This window comes from Lutra lutra, chromosome 2 (genome assembly GCF_902655055.1).
Source record: "Lutra lutra chromosome 2, mLutLut1.2, whole genome shotgun sequence".
Taxonomy (NCBI): Eukaryota; Metazoa; Chordata; class Mammalia; order Carnivora; family Mustelidae; genus Lutra; species Lutra lutra.
This window is the reverse complement of record NC_062279.1, coordinates 145,523,951-145,550,721: the sequence shown is the minus strand read 5'-3', so window position 1 is coordinate 145,550,721 and position 26,771 is coordinate 145,523,951. Positions and strand designations below refer to the sequence as shown.

The 26,771-nt window shown below is 50.7% G+C and overlaps 1 protein-coding gene across 1 annotated transcript in view; it reads right to left on the bottom strand.

Annotated features, from left to right (window-relative positions):
• C2H4orf50 (chromosome 2 C4orf50 homolog) overlaps positions 1-26,771 on the bottom strand; it is a 48,473-nt gene that overhangs the window by 7,246 nt on the left and 14,456 nt on the right. The window contains exons 5-11 of the mRNA XM_047718843.1: positions 23,501-23,630; positions 22,304-22,419; positions 19,341-21,566; positions 13,213-13,386; positions 8,685-8,741; positions 6,324-6,506; positions 492-540 (exon numbers count right to left, since the gene is read on the bottom strand). Of these exons, the coding sequence (XP_047574799.1) occupies positions 492-540; positions 6,324-6,506; positions 8,685-8,741; positions 13,213-13,386; positions 19,341-21,566; positions 22,304-22,419; positions 23,501-23,630 (2,935 nt within the window). The remainder of the gene's footprint in view (positions 1-491; positions 541-6,323; positions 6,507-8,684; positions 8,742-13,212; positions 13,387-19,340; positions 21,567-22,303; positions 22,420-23,500; positions 23,631-26,771) is intronic.

Genomic DNA, 26,771 nt, shown 5'->3' with positions numbered 1-26,771 from the left:
AACCATCCCAAACATTCCACTCCCTACTTTTTAAAAATATGGAGAATATCATCATTTCTATGGTATCACACGGTGCTTAGCGGCATGATTTTAGTGATCAATATTTTGCAGAGTCTATGGGCTAATTAACAATGCTGGAGAACCCCTCCCCCGACCACCACCAGTTTTTCATTATTAGAAATGCGCCGGCAGGAATACACCTGTCCACTGAGCTTTTCCACACAGAGAATTATTCACTCAGGATGAATTTCCAGGAGTGAAACTACAGGGCTGAGGAACTGGGCCACTTCTGCAGAGGTGTTATTTTTCCTCCTGTGTTCCACTTACATCATGAAGTGAGAACGCAGGGCCAAGTGGGGAAGGAGAGTGGGGAGAAAGCGGGCTCCCATTCTTCAGGGTCCATACTGGACCCTGGCCCACCTGTCAGATCGTCCTGCTGACTTGGACCGTGTCAGAGCACACAGATATTCCTAACTGAATATCGCACTGACCTCTTACAGCAGCTGCCTTCTCGGGCTCAACATCTGGTTGGTGGCTGGTCTGGAAGAAAAGACATCTCAGCAGTTATTCTGAACAGCTCAGGAGAAAAAGCCTCACGCAGGTGGCCGTGACTGGAATGAAGCAGGCCACTCACCCCTCCCTGCAGAAAACACATTGTCTGGCCAGATCCACCCGTCCCTCCTCTCCCTGTGACCCACAAAGGAGGAGGATTCGCTCTAAGGGAATACAGGTGCAGGAAAACGATTGCATTTCCTAGACCCAAATTAATTCTCCAAACAGAGCCTGTGATTAATGTGTTTTGGAAACTGCTGTTGAAAATGGAAAAAGGGAGGGCAGCTGGATGGCAGAGTTTCCAAGAAAAATACTCTTTCTCCAAGAGGTCCCGCCAACATCTTGCACAAACTGATTGCTGAGCTACCCCTTGGGATCCCAGGCTCAGGCGCCCAGAAATTCAGGTCAGGCTTGAACCTGAGTCCCTGCACCACCCCATCGACTGAGTGGTGACCCTCCTGGATCCCATGACCACACGGGGCTGATAAGAGGTGAGGTGGCAATAGCAGCTTCTTGGTTGGCCAGGCAACCCTGACCGGTTCAACAAGATCAGTGCTGGCCTTCAAGGTGGGTCAGATTTCAGACCAGCAGCCCAGAGCGTGCCTCCTTCTGGCTGTTTCTGGTGAACCAGGGGCCCTGCATGCTGTCATTGGGATACCTTCTTTCCCCCAATACCGTGTCCACCAAGAAGTCACATAGGCTGGGCCCCTGCCTGAGGACCCCGGCGCTTGCTCTCTCTCTCCCTCTCTTTCTTTGGTGACCTTCTATGTGAGTGTCATGACCTCATTCTAATGTCCCCTGCTGTATGAAGGCTTCCCTGACTCCACCTGGCAGAGTTCAGCCACTGGCCCCTCCATGTGCTGTGCTGTGACAACTGGGCCATTTGTCCCCTCTAAGGGGGATTGATGAGTCCAGCGACTAATGCCCAAGGGCACAGACTATGGCTGGACCATAACCCACACCACACTTATTGGAGTCTTCTGTACTGTGCACGCTCGCTGTCTCCTCTTAGCGCTTGGCACTTACACCCCTGGAAACACTGTGTCTTCCAGCACCTTCACTGTTCACACCTCTGTGCCCTCCTGCATGCAGGTCTCCAGGCCTCAAGTGCCTTTACTCTGTCCTTCCAACTATCCCAAACCCTCTATATCCTTCCAAGCCTGATGTGTGTGTCTCCTCCTCCAGGAAGTCTCTTCCCCATCAAGTGTCTCTCCTCTGCTCACTGCCAGTGCTCCAGATGTATGTTTCCCCTTGCTCCCAGTTTTAGAGTGTGTCTCGTTTGATGTAAACTCCTTCAACATGAGAATGAGGTTTCCTTGACCTTCATATCCAGAGCAGCTTCAGACCCGTCCCACTGGCTTCCAGGTGGCACTGTATTCAGCATGTGATCAGGGTTCTAGAGACCCTCCCCTGCTCCCCACTCATCGTGTTTCCCACCAGCCCGGGGAGGCTGAGAGCCAGGCACTCTCAGGCTGAATCCTGGTTCTGCCTCTTACCAAGCCCATGGTCTTGGCCAAGTTAGTGGAACTCCAGGGCCTTGCTGTGTCCATCTGTAGAATGGACACACTACTATGTCCTGTGTGGGGTTTTGTCAGAATACAGTGAGAATGGATGGCTACTGAATCTTCCACTCACCTGCCCCACTCAGGGTACAAAGATTCACCCTACGTGCTCCGCTCCCCCTGCCTCTCTCTCCATGAAAACTTTTGGGGGAATGTTCTAAACTTCATAAAAAGCAAAAGCTAAAGAGAAAATAATTGCCTGGATCCTTGGAGGCCCAGGCCTGGGGTCATTGATTTAATGAATTAGGGGAGTTTAGGACTCCAAGTCTCACTTCTTTTTAAGCTGACATCCATTTCTGAAGGCCCATATATAGAGCTCGTTGACAATACCCAGAGGAAAGCAAGCTTTTTCCAGAAGGTGGAGGGAAGAGGAACGGAAACGAGCAGCTCCCTTGCGCCGGTGACCTCCATCTTCCTGAGGCTGCAGTCCAGATGACGCCCCCCACTCCCCTGACTAGCCCCTGTCCACGCCTGCATTTTCAGCTCTGAATTCCAGGCTCCAAAACTGTGAGAGCCCCCACCTATCGGATTCCGTTATAGCTGCCCGAGTTGACTGAGACTTACACACAGCCCCGAGGAAAAGGCACAGGTGCTCAGAGGGCCAAGCCTTCCCATCCATCACCGCCCCACCAGGGTGAAGAAATCAACTCGACAGGTGGTACATACTGACCTGAGGGACCTGCTGCAGGTGTGAGCCCCTCCTCCAAGAGCAGGAGAGTAGACAGACATAGCAATGAACCCCAGCCTGCTGGCCCCACGTGTGACCCTGCCCAGCTCTTTGACTGCCCTGGGCCTTGGTTCCTCACTGATAAAGCAGGCTTTGAGAGGATGAAGTGAGCTAATCCAGAGAACATGCTAGTGCCAGGGAGGACTGAGTCTCGGCTCTCATCACCATGCCCAGTGAATAAACGAATGGCAGCCCATCCTCCCTTGGACGTCTGGGGTCAGGGTGGGTCTCCTTCCCCAGGCAGGGGCCAGACAACCTGAGTCTCCAGGGTCCAGCCCCTCCCAGGGATGTTTCCACAAGGCCACCCCTGGCACATCAGACAGCCCCGCTGCCCAGCCCAAATCCCCCTGAGCCCACCCATGACTCCCCAGCCAGCTGGGTAGGGCTCCCAGGCTGCAAGGCAGGGTCCACAACCAACATCGGGAATTCCAACTGTGTTCTCTGAAATGAGAGTTGGTGTCCGCAAAGCCCACCTCCTGCCCAGCTGCCCAGCAGGAGGAACGGCTACCACCCGCTTAAGGGCCTTGGTGCCCCCCCCACAAGGCTCTGCTCAGCTGCCTGGCCCTCAGTTCTCACGACCCAAGTCACCGGCTGTTGAACTAAATGAGCTGCCACGTGCACAGCCTGCGTGGCACCCACAGCTCAGCCCAGCCCACGTGCCTGTAGCATCTGCCATCCAGAAGCACAGGGACCTTGCTCCGACACCAACGCTGGCTCCGCGCTCACTCAGAAATGAAGTGCAGGTGACCTCCCACCCACTCCAGTCTCCCACTCCTGCTCCCCTCAGCGCCCAGCACCCCCAGCCAGCCTGGAGCACCACCCTTGGGTTCTTAGATACGTCACTGCCTAGAGGCTGCACCCTGGGGGTTGGCCATCCAGCAACACGAGGGACTAATTCCCTGAGGACATGGGATGAGCCCAACCGCAGCTGCGGCCCAGACCCCCAATAGCGCATGTGCACCCACTACCCTGCCCTTCCCACAGGCTCGTCACTGCAGTGGCTGGGTCCAGAAGCCCCCTGCTGGGGTCAAACGCCAGCTCAGCTCAGCCAAGCTGCTTCACACCAAGAAGCCCAAGCTAGAAAACTACCCAGAGATGTATGTCTTTGAGCCAGACTTAGAACCTCTGAGCCTCAGGTTTCCTAACTGGGGAAGGGACAATGAGGTTCCTTCCCTGCAGGAGGACCTCCTGAGTGAGCTCCATAAAGCACGGCGGGGGGGGAAGTGCCCATGCCCCGTAAGGGGTACACGTAAGCGTCCCCCCACCAAGGCCATACAGCTAGGCAGTGGTGGAGCTCCCTGACTCCAGGGCGTGCCCTCTTGACAGCTGCCCACACAAGGACCAGGTTCCTACCCAGTGGGATCCCCTGCATGGGGTGTTTAACAGATTATCTGTCTTCAGGTCAACTCTGGCACATAGGCTGTACTGTTCCCATTTTACAGAAGGCAAAACTGAGGCTCAGAGCATGTGATGGTCTGCCCGCTTCACCATTTCTGCCCAGCACTTGGCACCAGGCCTGAGGCATGGCAGTGGGTGCTAGGTATCTGTGGATTTTGTGGTTTGCACACGAAACAGTGAGGCACCCCACTACCCCACCCAATCATGAAAATGAGGGGTGTTCTTGGAGAGCAGAATTGTAAAGTAATGCAAAATGAATCAGGGCAGATTCAAAGCCACCTCAGAACAGTAGAAGCTTCTAACTAGCCATGGCTTTCAACAGGTCTCAGGGAGACACCCTGGCCCAGCAGGAGGCATGTCCAGGCCCTGGGAGCACATCCTTACAGGAAATGAATGACACAGGCTGATGGTACCATTAATTCTCCTTGTTCTCATCCCAGTCTCCAGAAGGAGATTCTGATTGTAAACATTTAATAACTAACAAATGAACAGAGGAATGAATGAATGAAATTCCAGACAACTCCACCATTTCAGGGAAGAAATACATGCTGACATTTTTTTTCATCCATCCATCCAGTACATCAGCCTGCATATGGTTCTAGTTCTCACAGGAAACTGATAAATTAGTGGTCAGGTTTATACATCAGTCTCTATGAATTTGGTCATTGTAAGTCAGCCTATCCGATCCCAGAGAACATTTCAGTTCTAAGTTTCAAAGCAGCCCTTGGAGGGTGGGGCTCCCACCGCTATGAGGTCCCCTCAGCACATAGCCAGCTGGCCCTCGCATATGACACCTACTACATTCCACACCCTGGAACTCTGCTTTTCCTCCTGCTTTGGTCAACACAGAGACTGTGCCAAGCATCTCAACAAGCTGCTGACTTCTTTCCTCAGCCCTATGCTGGCTCTGAAGAGACTTGAGCATTTGTGCAAAGAGATGAGCACTGGACTGGGAGTCTGGGACTCTGGACTCAAATTCTGGCTCTGAACCAAGTCACCATGTGGCCCTGAGTCTCCAGGACTTTACTTCCTGGGCTGTACGGTGGCTGGCTGGGACGAGGGGGCCTCTGACGGCTGCGGGGGGAATGGAAGGGACAGAGAAGGTGGGACTTGCAGAGCTGGGCTGGGAAGGGCCAAGGAGTGGAGGAACAGAGTTGGTGTTAAGTCGTCTAGGGGGAGCGTGGAAATCAGGGCCGGCTATGTCTACAGCAGGAGCTGCGTTTGTTGGGGGTGTTGCTTGCTGGTCCCCAGGAATGAGGTTGTGTGCCTGCCTGTATGTGAGGGGGATGGGGGACAGCCTCAGCTGAGCACCCACTGTACCAGGCACAGAGACCCCAGGTGCTGCTGTTCAGGGCCAGACCTGGGTGAGAACTGGCATCAATGACCATCCACACTGCCTGGGGGCAGCGTGACCTTGAGCGAGCCTTCCAACCTCTCTGAACCTCAATTTCCTCTTCAGATGGCAATTAGGAAAGGAGATCCTCATTCCGTTAGCTCCTGATTTCATTCATGTAACAAGTATTCCCTGAGCAGCTTCTCTGGGCCAGGCACTAGGGAGCCAGAGATGGTTATGAAGTTGCTGACGAAGAGCTGGCAAAGCTCCTACAACAGCAGGGGAAACTCCCTCTGACGTGCCACGGAGGGAAGAGGATGTGGCAACCTCTGTGTTCAGCGGACCCAGGGAAGGCTCCCTGGACAAGGTCACGCTTGAGCTGTGTCTTGAAGGCTGCGGGACAGACCAGAATCCTGCTGGGGTAAGTGGTGAGTGCTAAGGCCCTGGGGCACACGTGAAAGCACCACCTGGTGGAAGAAACAGCCCAGTGCATGCAGGACCCTGAACTGACGCTGTTTGTGTGTCTGTCCCTGGCCCGGGGCTGTGAGGCCTTTAAGGGTAAGGACACCCAGATCAGCCTCCTGCACCCGCTGGGAGCACGGGTGCCACCACGGAGCAGGAGTCTTGGGTGCGTTCTGGGTGGGGTCAGTGAGCAGAGGGAAGGCGAACAGTTCAGCTCAGGCAGGTGGGCAGGAAGCTCATGGCCCCACAGCTCCCACCAGAAGAGGGACAGCGGTGTCTGTGGAACTACCTCTGGGAGCCCCGAAGCCGGGAAGGTGGCTGCATACTCGGCCAGCGCCACGTCGTCCACCATGCTCTGTGCCATCTCAGAAAGCAGCTGGTCCTCCAGCCCGTGTCTGCGCAGCTCCCGAAGCAGGTGCGTGATCAGGCAGTTCCTCTCCCGGCACTTCTGGACCAGGGAAGCCAGCTTGGCCTGGGAGGGTGGGAGTGGAGACATAGCGAGGTAGGTCCACCAATGCAGGACACCATCGGGGCTGAGCGGCTGGGCTGGGCTTGGGGCATCACATTCCTGCTCTGCATTCCCCAGCACAGCCTGGGCTCAACCCCCTCCCTGCAATTCCTCCTGCGCCCACAAGCCAGAACCTGCTTTGAAAAAAGTCACCACACTGCTGCGCCCCCTGGGGCTCCCCACTGCTCTCTGGATATGGAGTTCAGGATCAGGGGGTCAAGAGTGTGGACTCTGCCACTGACCGACCAGCTGTGACCAAGCTTCTCTCTAGACCTTGACTTGCTCATCTATACGATGGACATCATTTAGGGCACCAGGATAGAAGCGGCTGGTGTCCCTCTCTGCCTGGCTCCCTGCTCCTTCTATCCCAACAGTTGATATTATACTTGTGGGTCTGTCTCCTACATAGCTTGGGAGCTCCTCGAGGTCAGGGGTGACACTGCCCTGGATCCCTGGGCCATCGCTGGGCCATCACTGGGGACAGCATGGCCCTTGGGAAGGATTTATTACATGGATGGTATGAGTGAGTGACCCTCCCACCATGAAATGACCTCCCACATCTGTGCATGTCTGGAGGGGGTGACAGACTCTCGTCACTCAAGGCTGGCCCCAGGTGAGTCTCTGTCCCTTCTGGTGTGCGCTCTGCTCCATCAGAAGAGGAGGTGATGATGCTTTCCTGCCAGGACTTCCTGCCCTGAGGCTTGGGCACATCCCCCAGGCAGCGGTCCTTAGGCACCCCATACTGGCAAGAAGGCAGGGCAGGAGGGGGCCTGACTTGGAGGCTGGGGATCTCAGCACCCTTGGGTGGGGCTCCCCAGGTCCCCTGGATCACACCACCCCAAAACATCAGGGCCTCGTGCATTTGACCTGCATCAGCTGAACATAGTAATTGCAGCTCCCCCTACAAGGCCTTGTTCGTGGTGACAGTGACTTTACTGGGCTCTTCATGACCTCCTGGAGGGACCATGTGGCTAAGGGGAGCCTTTGGCATCAGACAGAACTGCATGCAAATCATGGCTCTGCTACCAAGTAGCTCTGTGTGACTATGGGCAGGTCACTTCCCTTGTGAGCCTCAGTTTTCCCCATCTGTAAAGTGGGGCTCATGTGCCCCTTTCCTGTCATGTTGCTCATAGACCTTAAAATAAACTGTGTGGAGTCCCTGGCATATGGCAGCCTTTGTAGTTTACAAGGGATTATGGTCTTTGTTTAAGTAAAAGGTATAAGGAAATGATTTAAAAAAAAAAAAAAAGAGGGCGGAGCGCAGAAGCTTCACATTTTCATAGGGCGTTAGGGTTGGCGTTTCCACTGCTGACATCCACAGGGTGTCAGAACAAGCTTTGAGTGGGAATGACCATCACGCCACATCACAACCGTAGACCCGAGCCTCTGACAGATGTGGGAGCGCCGGGAGGGAGAAGGGCTTGAAGGATGGCGTGGCTCACACTTCTGAGTTAACATCTAAGGAAACCAAGGACCCAGTATGGGTGGGGCTGGTGAGTCAGTGGGGGCCAGGACCCCCTCTGTACCCCACCCAGAGAATGGACAGAAAAGGGCAGGCCCTCCAGGTCCACTTCCCAAAATCGGGTGCCATATCGAAGGTTTCCAGCAAATGACACGTCCGAATGGCAAAGAACATTTGGGCCATGAGGGCTACTTCTGGGAATCTGTCCTAAAGACATGTCTGGCTCTGTGGGGAAAACCCTTCTAATAAAATGTGTGCATCACGATATTTATATACAAGAATGCAAAAGAGGGCGGGAGAGGGGAGGACGGACAGACGGACCTGACCATGGAGCAAGGGCTCCGGCAGCCTTATGAACTGCAGATCTGGTGTTTCGTTCTCCAGCACGAACAGCTTGGGGCAGACAAGGACAGCCCTCCTGGATTATTCTCCAGCAGCAAAAGCAGGACACGGACACCACAGATGTGGTGGGATCTCAGACACATGTAACGTATACCGGAAGAAAATACACAAAAACTCTAGACTTGAATGGGAATTTGGGGGTGATATTTCTCTTCTTTCCAGTGTGTGTACGTGCTTTTTTAAAAATAATAAAGATGGAATGAAGATCTAGAATGGGGAAAATATGAGCTCTGTTTGTTTAGAAGAGACATTTAATACTGATCTCACAGACATAGTACCTTTAAAGGAGCCACAGCGAAATTGGCCTCATGTTGCTTTTTCTGAAGCTCATCAAGCTGAAAGAGAACCAACATGTGTGAGAAGGCTGTGCCCCACCCCACCCCCCACCGTTTACACCTCCAGCATCTCCCCAGGTGAGCTGGGCTCAGAGAGGTTGGCTCTAGTCCCCTCTTTTCCTACATGGGCTTGTCAGTGAGGCACAGGGACCTTTCCCATCCCCGGCTCTGCAAGACCAGAGGAGGAAGGATGCTCTGAGCTCTGCCAGACGGTGGCTGTGGGACCACCTCTGTTGCCTCTTCATTTAGGCAGGAAGCGTTCCCAGATATCCCCTGCAGAAATGCCAGAGTTTTCTGGTGCCGTGTTTTTAAACCTCCTGGTATCCGAGCCCAACACCCTGGGTCCCAATCCTGGCTCAGCCCCTCGCTAGAACTGTGACCTTGTACAAATCATTTCTCTATCTGCCTCGGTCTTCTCATCTATAAAGTGGGGGTAATATTAGCACCTACCCAATGAGTGAGGATTATAGCAAGGACGCTGTGAATCGTTTCCTGTAAAGTGCTTAGAACACCCACTTAATGCTCACGGAATGTGAACCGTTATTACTGTCTGGCGTGCGCATGTCAGCGAAGCAGCTCTGAACCTTCCAGCCGGGCCCCGCGCCCCGCTGAATGCCAGCAAATCATCCCCACTGATGCTCGGTGGAGCACAACTGCCCAGCCAAGTCCCGTCTGAATTGCGGACCCACCAAATCCTAAGAGAGAATAAGACAGCTGGTCTCAAAGTCCTTCTCCTTCCCCCTCTTGTTCCCTTTGTAGTCAGAACAAGAAAGCGACACAAATAAAAATCCTTCTTCCTCTTGCCAACCTCTTCTGATCTCTCACGCAGGTCTCAACCCTGCCTATTCACGACCAGAATGCCGACGTATGTATACATACATATGAAATGACACTATTCAAATGTTTTACGTCTCAGTTTTGTCACTGAATTTACAGTCCAGGTGTTATTTCTATGCCAACACGTGCAAACTGATCACGTCCACTTAAAATCTGGCACATTATTTCAGCGTGAGGCTGAAAGGTGACCTACTGAACCCATGTTTTATTAAAGTGTATACTGTTTCTTTGCTTTCCAAACAAGGCTCCATGAACATTCCTATACGGCTCTTTTGGCGTACCTTTTGGAATGTATTCAAAGTGCAAAATGCCAGCTCCAAGCAGACAGTTTTCTAGTCAAAAGGCACTCAGTAACATTGGCAGGCTTGGAGTCAACCTCCCGCCTGTGTCGTTTTAGGCAACAGCGTGAATGTTGCTGAGCCCTGTGTGCTGGGGCGTTTGCAATGAAAAAGTGAATGAGAAGAAAGTGAAAAAGACAACAGATGGGAGGAAATATTTGCCAGCCACATATCTAATACGGGACTTGTATCTAGAACATATACAGACTCTTCATCTCAACAACAAAGAAATAAACCACCCAGTTGCAAAATGGACAAAAGAACTGAATGGTCGTTTGTCCAGTGGAAGATAGATGCACCACCAGGAAGCCCGTGAAAAGATGCGCAACATCATCAGCCACTGGAGAAAGGCAAAGCAAAGCACACGGAGCTAGCACCTCATGCCTGCTGAGATGGCCAATACCACCAGAAGGGCGTGAAGCTCCCTGCACTCGTGGAGAGTCTGGGGCATCTGTCCATGCTGATGGGCCTGGAGAACAGAGCTATTGGAGACCGACCTCCAGGTGGAAGTGCCCCATTGTCCTATGACAAGAATTTCATCAGAGAATGGAAAGCTAGCAAAAAAGAACCCAATGGCCAGGGTCTAGGGGGAGTGCCTGGGTGGCCCCGTGAGTTAAGTGTCTGACTCTTGATTTTGGCTCAGGGCCTGATCTCAGGAGATCTCAGGGACTGAGCCCCGTGTCAGGCTCTGTGCTCAGCAAAGAGTCTGATTCTCCCTTTCCTTCTCCCTCTGCCTCACCCCTCCTCCTGCTTGTGCTCTCTCTCTCTTTCAAAAACAAAACAAAACAAAACAGGAAAACAGCTAAAATAAAATAAAAATTAGAAAGACCCAAATGGAGGGGCTTCTGGGTGGATCAGTCGGTTAAGCGTCTGCCTTTGGCTCAGGTCATGAACTCGGGGTCCTGGGATCAAGCCCCACATCATGTTCCCTGCTTGGGGGGAGTCGGCTTCTCCCTTTCCCTCTGTTGCTAACCCCCCCCCGCTTGCGCTTTCTCTTTCTCACTCTCTTTCTCAAATAAATAAATACAATCTTTAAAAAAATAGAACCAAATGGAAATTCTAGGACTGTAAAACACAATACCTAAAATTAAGAACAAAAATAATGAGTTTATGAGTAAATCTGACTTCCTGAAGAGTATTCACTGGAAGATGGGTTAGAAAAAAACACCCAAACTGAAGAGCAGAAAAAAAAAAAACATTGAAAACTATGAAAAACAGACTACAAAAGATACTAGATATGGTAAAAAGTTCCCGCATATGCAAATGGAAGTATATGCTTCACAGATCAGTGACAGGAGAAAAAAGTCCTACTAGCTTCCTTGCTACACAAGGAGGGAACAGCGAGGAACATTCCCTGTTCACTGCCTGGGCTTTGGAAGTGGTATCAGCGCTGGGAAGGCTTTCTGTAATATGGATTAAGAACCATCTCGACCCCACTCTGGGCCAGTAATCCCAGTTCTCTGAGCTCTTGCATATAAACAGGAATATATATATTAATGGTAATAACCACAGATCCAACAACAGGTGAATGAAAGTCACTTCTACCCAATAGATCACTGCACAGGCAAAAAAAAAAAAAAAATACTGGGCCCAAGGTTTAGGAGGCAACAGACATGAAACTCTAAGTATAGTGTATCTGATTATACAAAGAACGCATGGGAAAGGAGCCAGAGATGACGTCACAATGTTGATGGTGTGTTTTTCATCCATCAGCTTGTCAAAAACATGGAAGTGATAACATTCTGGGTAACAAGTGTGGGTGAACACATACACTCATTTATTCCTGGCAGAAGCATAAATGAGCACTGACTTTGGAGGGTTACTTGCCCTTCTGCAGCATACCTCTCTTTTGACCCAGTAATTACTTTGTTAGAATTTTACCCTTTGAATATGTAGCAGAAACATATCCCAAGTCAAGAGATTGAGAAACGTTCACTAAGCTTTGTTTGTAAAGCAAAGAAACAGAAACAATGTGGATTTCCATAAACAAAGAATTGATTAAGTTATGGTTTGGCCTTACGAAAAAATAATAATGGATTTTTTTTTTAAATGAGGTCCTTTGTATGTGTTAATATGGAAATAGCACCAAGATTTTCTATTAAATGAGGAAACCAACAGGGTGCCTGGGTGGCTCACTCAGGCATCTGCTTTTGGCTCAGGTCATGATCTCAGGGTCCTGAGATGGGGCTCCATGTCATGCTCCCTGCTCAGCAGAGAGCCTGCTTCTCCCTCTCTTCCCCACTCATGCTCTCCTATTATCTCTTTCTCTCTCTTTCTGTCAAATAAACAAATAAAATCTTTCTAATCTTTTTTTAAAAAATTTTAAATGAAAAAATCAAGACGCGGATTATTTTTTGTGGTATAATTTCATGTATGTCTACACATTCACACATTCACCGAATGTGAATACATAGGGTTGAAAAAAAATGCTGGTGCTCAGAAGGGGTTGGGGTCAAAGTGAGGAAGGACTTTTTTTTGTTGTTGTTTTGCATTTTAAAAAAATGAGATAATTATAGATCTACATGCAGTCATAAGAAATAAGACAAAGAAATCCCTTGTATCCTTTGCCCTGTTTCCCCCAAGGGGAACATTTTATAAAATTATAATATATTACAACCTTATAGTGTCAATTATATTGGAACAATCTACCAATCCTACTCAGATTTCTCAGTTCTGCTTGTCCTGTGTGTGTGTGTGTGTGTGTGTGTGTGTGTGTGTGTGCTTAGTTCTGAGTAATTTTATCAACCATGAAAGTTTCTATCTCCATCATCACAGATAAGATAATGAACCTTTCACATCGCCAAGGATCTCTCTGCCCTTATAAAATCACTCTCACTTCACTACTACAGAGGAAGGGCTTTTATTATGTAAGATGTGAAAAACAGTTAGACTTTCTAGAAAAACCCATGTATATTAGTTTCAGATGGAGCAGACGTTAGCTTGTGGAGGGATTACAGGTCTCACTTCCTTCCCCATACTGGTCTTTACTTTGGAAATCTCACAAATAATACCAAACTGCTGGGAATGGAGAGATCTGGCCTGATTCAAGTCCTCAAAACTTCCCAGAGGGATGCCCGGATCAGCTGAGGTCATTATCTTAGGGACCTGAGATCGAGCCCCACATCCCGCTCCCTCCTCAGCGAGGAGTCTGCTTCTCCCTCTCCCTCCCGCCGCTCATGCTCACTCACTCTCTCAAATAAATTTTAAAAATCTTAAAAGACAAAACAAAACACAACTTCCTAGAGTGTGGGCCCATTTCATTTACAGGCGGGAAAGGAAGCAGGGCTCCAGCCTACCTCGCCCTGGAGCTGGTCCCGGAGGCGGGCGGCTTCCCCAAGTGCCTCCTGCAGCTGGCGGTGGGCAGACATCTGGTCTCTGAGTTGGCACTGTAGGGTCAGCACCCGGTGCTGGAGCTGCCCCACGCGAACCCTCAGGTCCTCTGTCGGGGGGTCTGCCTCTGGGTCCCGCAGCTGTGGAAATCACCCATCCGATGGAAATGCTTAGCTTAGCTTCTAAGTAATTTGCCTTAGCAAATAAAACGACCTGTTTTCCTTCTTAATTTTTTTTTTCTGGCTTACATTTTTTTCTCAAGTCAAAAATTTTAGAAAATAAAGGAACAGAAGTCACCCCAAGCCCTATTAGCCAGAATAATCACTGTTATTATCCACATATTTTTTCCCAGTCTTTTTGCTAGGCCTGTATGCATGAGCACATGTGAGTGTGTGGCCCATCCTGGGTTTTTTTTTGCGGGGGGGGGCGGGTGTTGGGGAGGGTCTGGGGAATCACAGAATAACATTCTAGAATGTGATTTTCAGATATATATATATTCCGATATATATATATCTTTTGCACATCTTTTCAAAAATATGCAAAATGGCAGGGCGTTCCAGAATCTGTCTCCATCGATTTCGGTCACCACTCTACTAAAAAAAGGTATAATGAATGAAATTTAAGGTTCAAATCCAATTACGAGATGCTTATTACATTAAAGCATCCTCCACTTATATAAAGCAGAGGATAGTACATTTTCTCCCAAATGCTTTTTCTTAAATCAGTACAAAATGGTCTCTCACTCTTTTGGGGGTCAGACACGAGCGGGTTTCATACGATGTCATGGTGAATTTCCAGGAAGGCAGAAAGATGTGAAGGAGAAGTGGTATAGTATTCGGCAGGGGTGTTGAATAGTAGCAATGCCCCTATCCCCAGTGGTTCTGGGTTCCAAAGTCTTATTTTTTAATAATGTCCATACACACAGACACACAGGCAAGCACATATATACACATACAGACACACACATAGATTTTCTCTATATAACAATGAACAGACCATCTACATCTTTGGCATTCTGCTTTTCTTCCTCAGTGCCATGTCAGGAGCATTTTTCCGTATTATGCAATAATGTTGAAAACATCACGGTGAGCATACGTTCTGTGGCATGCTGAATGCTCAGGGCATTCTAAATTTGGCTGCTGTAATTGGGGCGATCATAAACACCCTTACACGTAACAATTGGACGGACCTCTGAGTCCTTCCCTGAGATCATCAGAGGGGGATTTTCTGGACCCAGGGTCTGGGCATCATTAAGGAACCAGTTCACATGCTACAGTGGCTGGTGAAGGTACGGATCTACTAAACACCAGGCTCATTTTTGCAGGAGCCCAGAGCTCAGAGGCTTCTCACACTCCCTTCCTTGGGCATGGCACCATTCATCGAAAGCAGTCACCCTGGGAATCTGATGACCCGCAAAGTTCATCTCTTCCTTGTGCTCTCAGCCTGGGGGTGAGCAGGGAGGAGGGGCCTGAGCCACTCTGCTGGGAGAGGACAGAGAGGCCAGTGCAAGGGCAGAATCAATGTGCCTCGCAGTTGATGAGGCCTCCCCCTTGTTAGGAAAGAAATCTGAGAGCAGAATGTGGTTTTCTTCTAATTAATAGAAATTCACAGAGCGTGGGCCTAAGATGCACAGGCTGGGCCCTGTCAGGAACAGATGGGTGCTCCCGATGGTTTCATGAAATCCAGCTCTAAGACTTGCAAAACAACTTGGCCTTTCTGGGAAGTTTGGTGCCTTTGCTGCGTCCTCTCCCCGATGACTGGGACAAGGGGTTCATCCCAGGGACCCTTAGATTACGTTCTACTGGCTCTCCCATTATATTCTAAAGAGAATGGACGTGTTGGGTAGGGGCCAGCCCTGCCTGCCACATGGGATGGCACCACTCAGCAGTCTTGTGAACGGCTCATGACCCACTTGCTCCCAAACGGGCATGATCGGCATGGGCTCCAGCCACATGCTGTCCTGAGGGTTATGGTGCCCTCAGGGAGCTCTGATGGGGGAGACCAATACAGAAATAGGCCAATCGGCACTGCACGGTGAGGGGAAGCTGGGAGGCAGTAAGCCAGAGACACCCACTGCCATCCAGCACTGGGGGATGGAAATATGACCACTGCTCTCTGGGCTGGTCAAGGGGCATGTGAAGCTGTAGTACCTGTTGATTCCCATGGTAGAGGTGTTCCCACCAGGACCAATGACACGCTGTGAAAGTGCCATCACACCTCCACACAGAGCCCATCTGCGGCCCTGGGAGGCACTGCCCCCCGCCAAAGGAGACCCCAAGGATGAGTGGCAGTTCCCAGGAGAAGACTGGGGAGCAGGAGGGGCCAAGCAAGGATGCCAGAGGGTGGGGGGTGGGACGCAAACAGCTAAGGCTCCCTAGGCCTGGATTAGAATTCACCAGAAGGAGTTGGGATTTCACACCAAGTACAAGAGGAAGAGACAGAAGGATTTTAAGCAAAATAGCAACATGATCAAGTCTGTGACTTGGGATGATGAAATGGGGACACTTTCTTGTCCCTGCCTCCTGTACATCAACAAACCTCATTTCCTTCAATTCTGGTTTTTGTCTGGAATCCTCCCTTCTTTTAGTTCCAAATTCCTCAACTCTGGCATCATGTCTTGGAATCATTTCTTGACTGCAAAGTTGTCTTGACTCTTTCCCTGCATCCCCCTGGCCCTTTTCCTCCCAGCAGACAGTGATCTTCTTACAAATGAATTGAACCACATTTTTCTCCCTCTTAAAAGCCCCTAGTGGCTTCCCATTGCATTTAGAAAATGTCGTAACTGGGGTCTGCAGGCCATCTGAGCTCTGCCCCATCTCACACCACTGTTGCCCACGTGATCCTGCTGCACTGCCTACTTTCTCTTTCTATTAGCCAGGTTCATTCCTACCTTGGGTCCTGGTCACTTCCTTCTCCCTCAACATGAAAAGCTCTTCATCTGCCACCCCTTTCCCACCTTGAAATGCTCAACTTTATATTCCTCTCCTCAGGGTCCAGTTTCTACCAGGTCTGACCAGCTGATTGGACAACTACAAAATCTGGGTAAAGGCACAAAACAGTTCTTTGCAAGCACTGAGTGGCAGCCAATGCAGGCTATAATCCTTGAGGAAAATATTCTCCCTGGCTTTCTCACTGCAGCATTTTCCAAACTGTGGGTCAGGAGTGGGAGCCCTAGCTGAGAGGGGTGGTCCTATTCAATGGGGGACTCAGAGGCTGGAGTTCAGAGGTGCTCTGATAGATGGGTCTGTGGAGCAAAGGAAAAGAAAGGAGAGAGCCAGGCACTTTCTGCCAGTGATGAATTCTCTTGCATGTCTTTTTTAGGAAACAAACGTCAACTTCTCAAATAATATATAATAACCCAAAATTCTCCAAATATGATAAAAGACTTGACTCTACAACTTGAAGAAGCTCAGAAAAATCCAAACAGGATAAATACAAATAAAATCACACCAGGCCCATCACAGTCAAATTGTCAAAACCCAAAAATAAGAAGGAAATGTTAAAAGCAGTCAGAGATAAAATAACACACTTAATTCAGTAAAACAAAACCAAACACAAAAACCATGACAAAACAACCCATTTTTGAACAGAAACCATGGGAGCCGGAGGCAATGCAATGAGATCTTCAAAGTCCCCTAAGCAGAGGAAATCTCTGCCTACCTAAAATTCTGAATCCAGCAAGGGGGAAAAAAATCTCTTAAAAGTGGAAGTTGATGTAAATGTAGAAGATTATCACTTGTCTGGAATAATAATAATAACAATGCCTTATGCAATATCATCAATGGGCATAATACATATGACAAAAAATGAGGAAAAGAAGAAAGAGTAAATGGAGATAAACTACTAAAAATTTTGCAGTATTTATTACTAATTATTAATTTATTTGGGATTTCTGTATTACATGGTAAAAGTACTAATTTAGGGTACATTTAAATAATTAATAGATATATTCTGAAATCTCTAGGGTAAACACTGAAGGAGTGATACTAAATTATATAGTGGAATGAGCTAATGGAGAAGAAAAAGGAATAAGAGAAAGTACTTATATTAATACCAAAGACAAAGGGAAGAAAGGAGAAATAGAACAGAGCAGAACAAAGAAAACACATGGTAAGAGGGGAGCAAACACCCAATGCTCGCATCACAGGTATGAAATGTATGTGGACCAAACGCCCTAACCAAAAAGCAGAGGTTGCAAAACTGAGCCAAGCAAAAACAAACCAACCACATGCTGTTTCCAAAAAAAACCACACTTTAAATAGAAAGATGCCCACAGGTTGAATGCAAAAGGGTGGGTGGTCTAAAAGAAGTTGGATTCCATGAAAACACTAAGGGAAAGAAACTGGTGTGACTACTTCCATATGAGACTGAGTGCAATTTGGGCAAGGAGCGTGGGAGGTAATGAGGGACATTTCATCATGATCAAAGAGTCAAGTCAGCAGGAGAACATAATTGTAAGTCTGTATGTATCTCATAAATAATTTCCAGATATACAAATCAAAACTAACATACCAGATGAAGAAATACACAAATGCACACTCAGAGATTGTAAACATATCTGGGTAAAAAACAAAGCAAATAGACAGCCCATCAGTAAAGATACAGAAGATCTGATCAGCAGAATTAACCAGTGTGGCCCCATCACAATACACAACAATGGCGGATCATTCAGTACTTTACAAAGAGTCCTGGGTTATTTGCCAGAATAGAATTTAATCTGGTCAATAGAACAAATCTCAAATTAAAAAAAAAATAAAAATAATATAGTTATGTTTTCTGACAACAGTGAAATAAAACTACAAAGTTGGGAACAAAAATATAACTAAAAAATTCATCAGGTGCTTGGAAATTCAGGAACTCTATTCTAAATCACCCGTGGGTAAAGAGAGACGTCACAAATGGAAACTGCAAAGTACTTTGAAGTGAACGGACATAAAAGCACAACATATCAAAATGTGTGGGATGTAGCTGAAACAGTGCTCAGAGAGACACGCAGAGATAGAAGTGCATAGATCACAAAAGAAGAAGAGCTGAAAATCAATGATCTGAGCTTTCAACACAAGAAGCAAGGGGGAGAAAAAGGAACATCCAACTAAATCAAAGGGAAGTGAAAGAAAGGGAAGAATGAAGGTATAAACAGAATTCAGGGAAATAAAATACATATGATGAAGAAAATTGACAAAACCCGAAGGAATCCTCTGATTCCTTCTGATTGATAAAATTGCCATGGTGGGGGGAGGGGAATGGGAAGAAAGTGGAAAAAGAGCGGGAGAGAGAGAGGGAGGGAGAGAATGAATGAGTGGCTACAAAGGGGTCAATACTGAACGTCTTACAGACAGGCAAGACCACGGTGAGGCTATCATGAGCATCTCCTCCTGGGATTCCTGAACAGCGCGCACCCTCCACATGTGTGGATAATGACTCAAGGAAGCCCGTGTCTTGGCCAAATCATAGATGTGGTAAGTGCAGAGTTGGGTTTAACCTCCGATCAAGTCCTAAAGTCCCTGCTCTTTCCATCATCCCTTTCAAGACCCAACGTGGAGCATGATGGGGTCGTCGGCCAACCAAGGGCGGTAAGGGTCGTCGGCCAACCAAGGGCGGTAATCATATTGAAATACATGAATGTATCAAGTCAACACACTGTGCAACTTAAGCTTCTACAATGTTGCATGTCAGTTACATCTTTTAAAAAGGGAGAGAGAGAGGGACCCACTGTGCAGAATTAGGACTTGGACTGCTCGATAAACTCTTGGATCTGAAAACATGAGCTCTGATCTTGAAGTGTCAACACCACCCCCTCCAGTGTCCCACCTGATGCCCATGGGAAGAGCCTAAGCAGAGGGGCCGGCTCAGTCTCAGACTGTGTGCAACAGGGGACCACCCACATGGCAGTCCCAGCCCTACTCCTCCTGCCACATGATTGCCCATTACTTCACTTCCCTGTGCCCTCATTCTCCCATCTGCTAAGTGGGGGTGATGAGGTGGGTACCTCCTCCAAGGGCTGCCTAGGGAACCTCACCTGAGGACAGGGGGTGGTCAGCCCCCTAGACAGCTAGCCAGATGCTAAGGAAGCAGTTGTGAGTAATCGGTCTACCTGGGGGCCATTGTCCAGGGCCGTCAGAGCTTGCACTGGTTTCATACAACACCATGGTCTTTCCTTCTCCTCTTCCAAATGTGCTTCTTTTACTCCTGCTCCATGGATGTGTCCTTGTGGGACACTGGACACCTCGGCACTTCCCCAGACCAAGGACGGAGCAGCAGAATTGGCATTGTATCTGGAATTCTCCATGCCTAAGGAAGGCCCCATACACCTGCCAGCTGCACCCGATTTCTCCTCCATGGATGGCCCATGGGCTCCTGCGGTCAGTTGCCCTGAGAGCTGAGTCACCTGCACCCCCTTTTCCACAGCAGTCCCCTTGTCCCCCCACATCTTACTTTCCTCCCACGGACCCTCATCTGCTCTCACTACGCGCCGCACTGCTGTGCTCTCCCCCAAGGCGACTTCCGTCTCCAGGACACAGATTCTGTGTAGAAGGTGAGCATTCTCCCCGCTGAAAGCCCGGACGGTGTCTTCTATTCCCAGCACTATGCTCTTCATCAGCTCTTTGTAACCAACCCCGAGCTCTGAGATCAGCGCCTTGAGCTCCTGGTTTCCCAGGGTGACGCGCTCCATCACACCTTTGGATTTTCTGAGGCTCTCCCACACAGCTTTCTGCAGCTGGGCCGCGTGCCTTTTCAGCTTCTCGTTCTCCTCTTCAAGCTCAGAAATTTTGCCATAACTTTTCCCATTGCAGTCCTCAAGGTCAGAAATGACCTGCCAACATTGGTCCAGTTCCCCCTTTAAGTGCGAGATGTCCCCTAACAACATGCTGTTTTCCCGTTCAAGTGTGGTGATCTTTGTCCCATTTCTGTCCCTCTCTTTTTCCAGAACACTCACTTTTCTACGGAATCTCTCTCGGTCGCCCCAAAGCTCAGCATTGTCATGTAAAACCTGGCTTCTTTCTCTTTTCAGTCCAGCAATGAGCTGCTGGAACCTTCTCTTCTGCCTTTCAAGGGCTCTCGGAGGCCAGTTCCAACCTCGCTCAGAGGACCATTCTGGGCCCAGCCTCACGTCATCCAAATCAGGCACCATCTCAGGAAGAACCGTGCTGGTTCCTAAGGCCTCAGTCTCTTCTGGTCTAACCTCTTCACTAGCCTCCCCGGGTTTGACTTCCCTGGCCAAACAAACATCCAAGCCCTGGTTTCCCAAAGCCCGCTGGGAGGAAGGCTTCCCCTGGCAGCTGGGCCATTTCCAAGCAGAGTTCGTGCTCTCTCCCACCAGCATGGAGGCCTGTGGCCACCGCCCGTCTCCTCCAAGCTCCAGGAGGGAGAGTTGCTGGAAACAAGCCTCCATCTCCTTTTCAAATTTGTCTAGTATGAGCTCAGAACTGCCAGGTCCTTCGCTTGGAGCCCATGAGTTACTGGTGCGTTTGGTCCCCTTGGGTGGAAAGATTGGGTCTCCCAATCTGGGAGACAGTCCTTCCTCTGCCACTGAGAAGAGGGTACCCTGGCCTGCACATTCCACAGGGCCAGGTTCCTCTGGGATGTCCTTGTAGCCCAGACTGGACCCTTCTAGAGGCGTTGCCTCCTCCTCCTTCTCTTCTTGCCCTTCGTATCCAGGGCTTTCCTCTCGCAGACACAGAGCCTTTCCAGACCACACAAGAGTTTCCTTCTCACCCTGCCCTGCAAGGACCTGAGCACCTGCTGGAGATGGCTTCTGGGCACCTCGGACCTTGGCTGTGGGGTGCTCTTCCTCCACATCTGATAAAGGCCTTCCCTCCCTCCCCCTCCTGTCCCAAGCCCTCCTCACCCCCTCCTCCTCTGTTCTCCACTCTGGTCCTCCTCCCTCCTTCCAAGTGTCTTTCAGATCTCTGGGCCCTCTCCTGGGAAACCGGTGACTGGAAGTCTGTGGGGACTCCTGGCAAAGGGAGGCTTCAGGGCTCTTTGCCCAGTGATGATTCCAACAGGGCTGTCCAATGGCCCTGGGAGCAGGCAATGACCAGGCATCCAGCACCTGTTGCATTTGGGAGTCTTGTGGAGAAGCCTCCTGGAGCAGCAGTGGCGGCAGCAGGGAAGAGGGATCCCTGGCTGGCCCCCAGGGAGGGAGTGGGGGCGTCTGCACCAGGAGAAAGGACCGCTGGGCCTGGGCGGCTGCTATTCTTCGCTCTGAAATCCAGGCTAGCTCCACAGGGAGGAGTGAGCCATCCCTGCACTGCCCAGGGGGGCAGCCACAGATGAGAAGGAGAGTCTGTTCATCCAAGCTGGGCTCATCTGGAGTTGGCTAGGAATGGGAAGAGAAGAGAAGGTATGAAGCAGCCTCTACCTCCATTTAGCACCCCCCCCACTTCTCTGACCTCATCTCCTGATGTTCTTGGTGCCCCTTCACCCAGCCATATCAGCCTCCCTTACTCGCCGAGCCTGATACCCGTGCCCCAGGGCCTTTGCACTTGCTCTTCCCTCTGCCCAGAATATCGTTTCCTGGATCCCTTCGTGGCTCGTTCTCAATCCATTCACATCTCTGCTCACATGTTACTTTCTCTAGCAGCCGCCTGGCCATTTTATCACACTGTGTACATTCCCCTTTACTGTGCCCCCACCCTCTCACAGCTTGCTGTTTATCGACGCACACACTGTCTACCCTCTTAATTGCTATATGTCCAACATGGTAGCCACAGGCCACCAGCCATGGTTTAAGAGCTGGGAAGCTGGGGGTTCATGGCTCTCCTACTGGACCACACAGGCGTAATGCATTTCCATTGTCATGGAAGGCTTTCGTGGATGGCTGCTCCAAGGGCAGGGTTCCTGGGCCTAGACCAGTGCCAGGCCCACAAGATGCATTTCACAGATATTTTAAACTATATTTTTATATACACTTCTTCAACGTATGTATCCATTCCGTGTCTTCAAACCTCCCTCTCAGTTATTTCCAGAACGTTCTTCCAAACCCTTCTGTAGCTCCTTCTCCCACCTCCCACATGCAGTTGGTACCCCAGGCACGCAGGAAGCCTCTGGCCTCACCAGTCCACAGTCAGATCCTGTGACGTCTTCCAGGGTCTCATCCATGGTCTCCAAAACAGAGGGGCCTGGTCCAACCCCGAGGCAACCCCAGGAGCAGAGGCCTTTAGAGGGCTGGCCTAGAAGGCAAGAGGACCCCGGGAGTTAAGGAGACCCTCTTAGGAGTTTTTTCACAACTGCCACTAGTGACTGAACCTCCTGCTCTAGACATGACCTGCCACTTGCCACTGACTCCAGGCCCCTGAGCCCCAGAGGTGGCCTGATGATCACCAGCACCAGCATCGGAGATGGGGAACGACCGTCTGGTGATGTGTCATGGACTGGGTGTGGAAGCCACCTTTGCTGACTAGGACGTTCACACAGGTGACAGATCCCATGACATCTCCCTCAACCCGGGCACCCTCATGGTCCCACAGGGTTGTAATCCCCTGCCTCCAAGCCCTGGCCACACACCTGGAGTGCAGACGAAGGAGCTGGTCCCCGGCTTTGCTGCCAGACAGGCCCCGCCTCCTTCTCCTCCCAGGACAAGTTTGACCATTTGACTTGCCAGTTCTGCTCCCCGGAAATAGGCTAGAGGGGTAACGGCAGCTGTATGGGTCAGCAGCACTGGGGGCTATAAATACCCCCTCATCTCTAGCCGCGTTTGGCCTTGGAAGACTGTAAGCAAACCACAGACTCCCCCAGTGGGACATCGTGGTTTTGGGGCTCCCTCAGTACCTGGCTTTTGCAACAGGGAATCCAGAAGCCACGCCTGAGACTGTGATCAGAGGCATTGGTTCCCATTAAGGACAAGTTAGGGACAAGGGGCTCCTCAGCCCCGGCATCTCCCAGACCTCGCACCTGTCTCACACCTGAGTTGGCAAGGGGCGGGGCAGGGATAGGATAGTCATCCCATAGCCTTCTGCAAAGACCCCTCCTCCTGAGACACCAGCTGTCCCATACTGGCCAGCACCCTCCTGAGGCTGAAGGAGTGAGCCTGAATGTCTAGTTGAGCCCAAGTCAGGGACCTTGTCATGGACATGGCCGACTCTAATCCCCTCTTCTCCAGCTGTGTGACATCAAGCAAGCAACACTACCTCTCTGGGCCTCAGCTCCCTGTCTGTAGAGTGGGGCAGTCACCCCCACCACACACACATTGGCAGGTCCTAGATGAAGGTCAGCCCATCAGCAGATATCTGTGCAGGTGCCCCCCACACACACCTGTGGAACCTCCCAGTCCAGGGCCACCGGCAGAGCAGACGGTGGCTTGAGGCCCTTGTCTTCTACTGGCATCCTGTGTGTCCTCCCTGGGCAGGGATGGGGGTTCATCCCGAATCCAGCTCAGAGTGTCCTTGAGGAAGACACAGGAGGAGAACCATGAGTGTCCTCACAGCAGAAGGCTTCCCCCCAGGCCCATCCCAGCCCTAGGGACTCCAGGATGTTCTCCAGGCGGACCTGTCCCTCCACGGTCAACAAGTCCCCAGTGCCGCACCCGGTATTTCCAAGTAGCACCCCCTCCCCTTGGCCTCTCCCAAAAGGTGAGCCAGATGTTCAGAGAGGAACTTTGCTGAGTCGGGTCTCTCCCTGTGGAGTGTTAAAGACAGTTTGGCTCTGACCCACCATCCACGAGGGGCTGGGGACAAGTCTCCTCTAGCTTCCCACAGCCCCCTGCTACTTCTAGCCAGATTCTAGTGGGTGCTGTTCGCTTCCTCCATTGCCCTGCCCCCACTAGACCATGAGTCCTTCAGGCCTTCAACGTGGCTTCCCCTGGTCTGCACCCTCGCCTTACCCTGACACCAGTAGGTGCTTAATAAATGTTTGGTAGTTAGATGGATCGGCAGAACCAGCAGAAGACCTGCTCTTATTCAGCAAGCACTTATTAGGCTCCAACTGTGTGTTAGGTGCTATTCTAGGTAAGGGATAAAGAGAAATGAATATGTAACACCCGTCCCCTTCTCACCTGTCCCCCAGGTCCTCACCTGCTCTCGGCAGAGCCCTGCATCGACTCCAGCTAGACCTCTCCTGCCCCACCAGTCCTGCTCACAGTGCCAGGGAAGCCCCCCCACAGCATGCACTCTCCCACCTACACGGCCTCCCCTAGCTCCCCCTAGTGTGGGATGAGTTCAGTGCTGCAGTGGGCACCGCAGGCCTTCTAAGGGATGCTCCTCGCTTGGGTTTCTGCTCATGGTGGCCTCCCTGACCCCCCCGCCCCGGTTCTGGCCTGCCTCTGCACCTCCGCATATGCTGTTCCTCCTGCCAGGCTGGCACATCTTCCTCGGAAGGAGGTGGGTTGCCTGTGCCCTGCTCTCTGCCCCTCCCTTCCACACCCCACTCAGCATCAGAGCAATCCCACTGAAATGGAAACAGGATCAGGGGGTTCTCATGTTTCCAATCTTCAATGCTTCCCTCTGCCCCATCCTCATTCTGCTCCCTAAAGGGACCCTGTGCCCCTGCATCATAGCCATGCACTCCTAGTGCCCGCTGCCTGCCTCTCTTTCCGCCCCTCTGCCCAGCTAACCTGCTTCCCTCTGAGCTCACCTTGAAGGTCAAATCCTCAACAAGGCCTTCCCTGGTCCTCCCCCAAATGAACCCCACCCCCTCCCTCAAGGATCTCCCCTAAGGCTCTGAATTTGGGACCTTCCCATCGTCTGTGTCACATCTGTCATCCACAGACCAGGAATCTCAACTCTGGTCGCACCTTAGAATCACGCAGAAGCTTTTAACAGTCGCAAAGCAGGACCTCAGCCCAAAGCAGCTGAAGCCAGAGGGGCCTGGGCACCAGCATTCTGCTGGGGGCGCCAGGCCCACTGACCCACAGTGCCGGACACCACTCTCGCCAGTTGATCCACCTGCTTCCCATGTGATCAGAATGAAGCCCTTCTGCCGGCAGCTCACGGGCACCACTGAGAAGAGGTGAAGGGGACGTGGGGGAGGGAGAAGGCAGAAGAGAAAGGGAGTGAGAGAAAGGAGTGAGAAGAAAAGGAAGGAACCGGCTAGAGAATGGGAGAGACAGAAACTCCACGTGGGAACCGGCAGGAGAAAGACAGTAAGGAGGAGAAAGGAGCGGGCCAAGGACAGCTGGGAGGGCGGCTTTGAATGCCAGCACCGCTGCACTGTTCAGTTCTGTTCGGATTTCCTTCCCATACCCCAGCTGACTTCAGCTCGGTTCCACAAATACTTCCTGAGCTCAGCTATAAGGGACAGGCCCTGGTCTGGAGCTGGGGACGCCACCATGGATAAAACTCACAGAACCCTGCCTCGGGAGGTGACTTGACAGGGAGGAAGGGGCATCCTAGAATACGATGTTACCCACCCCTCCTTCATGTCACAAGTGACAAAATGATGGCTCAGAGAGGGAGAATGACTTGTCTGAGAACACACGGCACACAGGTGGGAGAAGAGAACCAGAGCTCAGGTCTTGAGCTGGATCTGGGCTTTCTCTCCCCCGCTCCCTGCCCCTCTCTACTCAGTCCAGTCAACCCTTCCTGTCCTCCTTTACTCACAGGAGCAGTGACCCCCCAATTTCACAGGAATTTAGCTTTCGTGTGCAATTATTTTGAAAGATAACCAAAAAGAAGGACATAAAGAATATGGAGTGATCCAGACACAAACACGATCCATGTGTTAGAATATATCCTTCTGGGCTTCCTTCTATGTAGAGACATTTAAATTCTTCCAAAAGTCTGTTTCTACAGAAAGTCCATTTTTGCTCCGTGCATTTCTCATCTGATGACCTTGGAGGATCATGTCCCACAAGATCTTCTATAATGTACTGCTTTGTAGCCACCGAACACCCTCTGACAGAAGGAACACCTTCACTTACCAAGGCAGTTCCTTCTTATTGGACATTTAGGTTATTTCCAACGTTCACCAACTATAAACAGCGCTGAGGTGCTTTCAATATCTGATAATTATTCAGAATAGAATGCAATCTCGAGCTTTCGAGTATTTGTATTAATTTTGTAACTAAGGAACTTGATATCTTTGCCTAAGACCACTAACCATCCGTATTTCCATTTACATTACTTGTATCATAGTGGCTTTGCTACAGCTTGTTTTTCTGACATTACCGACCTGTGTTTGAAAGCCCTCGAGAACCAAATGTGCAATAGACACTTCCCCACAGATGCAAACTGTGCAAGGACGGGGCCGCCTGGGATGCGCAGAACAAGGAAACCATTCTCATAACCGCCACCAGGGGTCACTCTGCCTGCACTGCCAGGACAGAGAGGCTCGAGGAGGAGCGTCAGCATTCCCAATGCTACTGTCACCAGGAGCAGGATCTCTGCTCTGGGACAGCGTGACACTGACATTTCTAAGTGTGTGACTTCCAGCTCCCTGCACAAGCCTCCGCAACCCCCGGGCTGTCCGCTGCTACAGACCAAGTCTCCAGTGTCTGCACCTGTGTCTGTCTCCCCTATAAGCTTTCAAAGAGCAGGGTCAGCTTTCCAGCCCCGGTGCCGGCACAGTGCCTGGGACATGGCAGGTACTC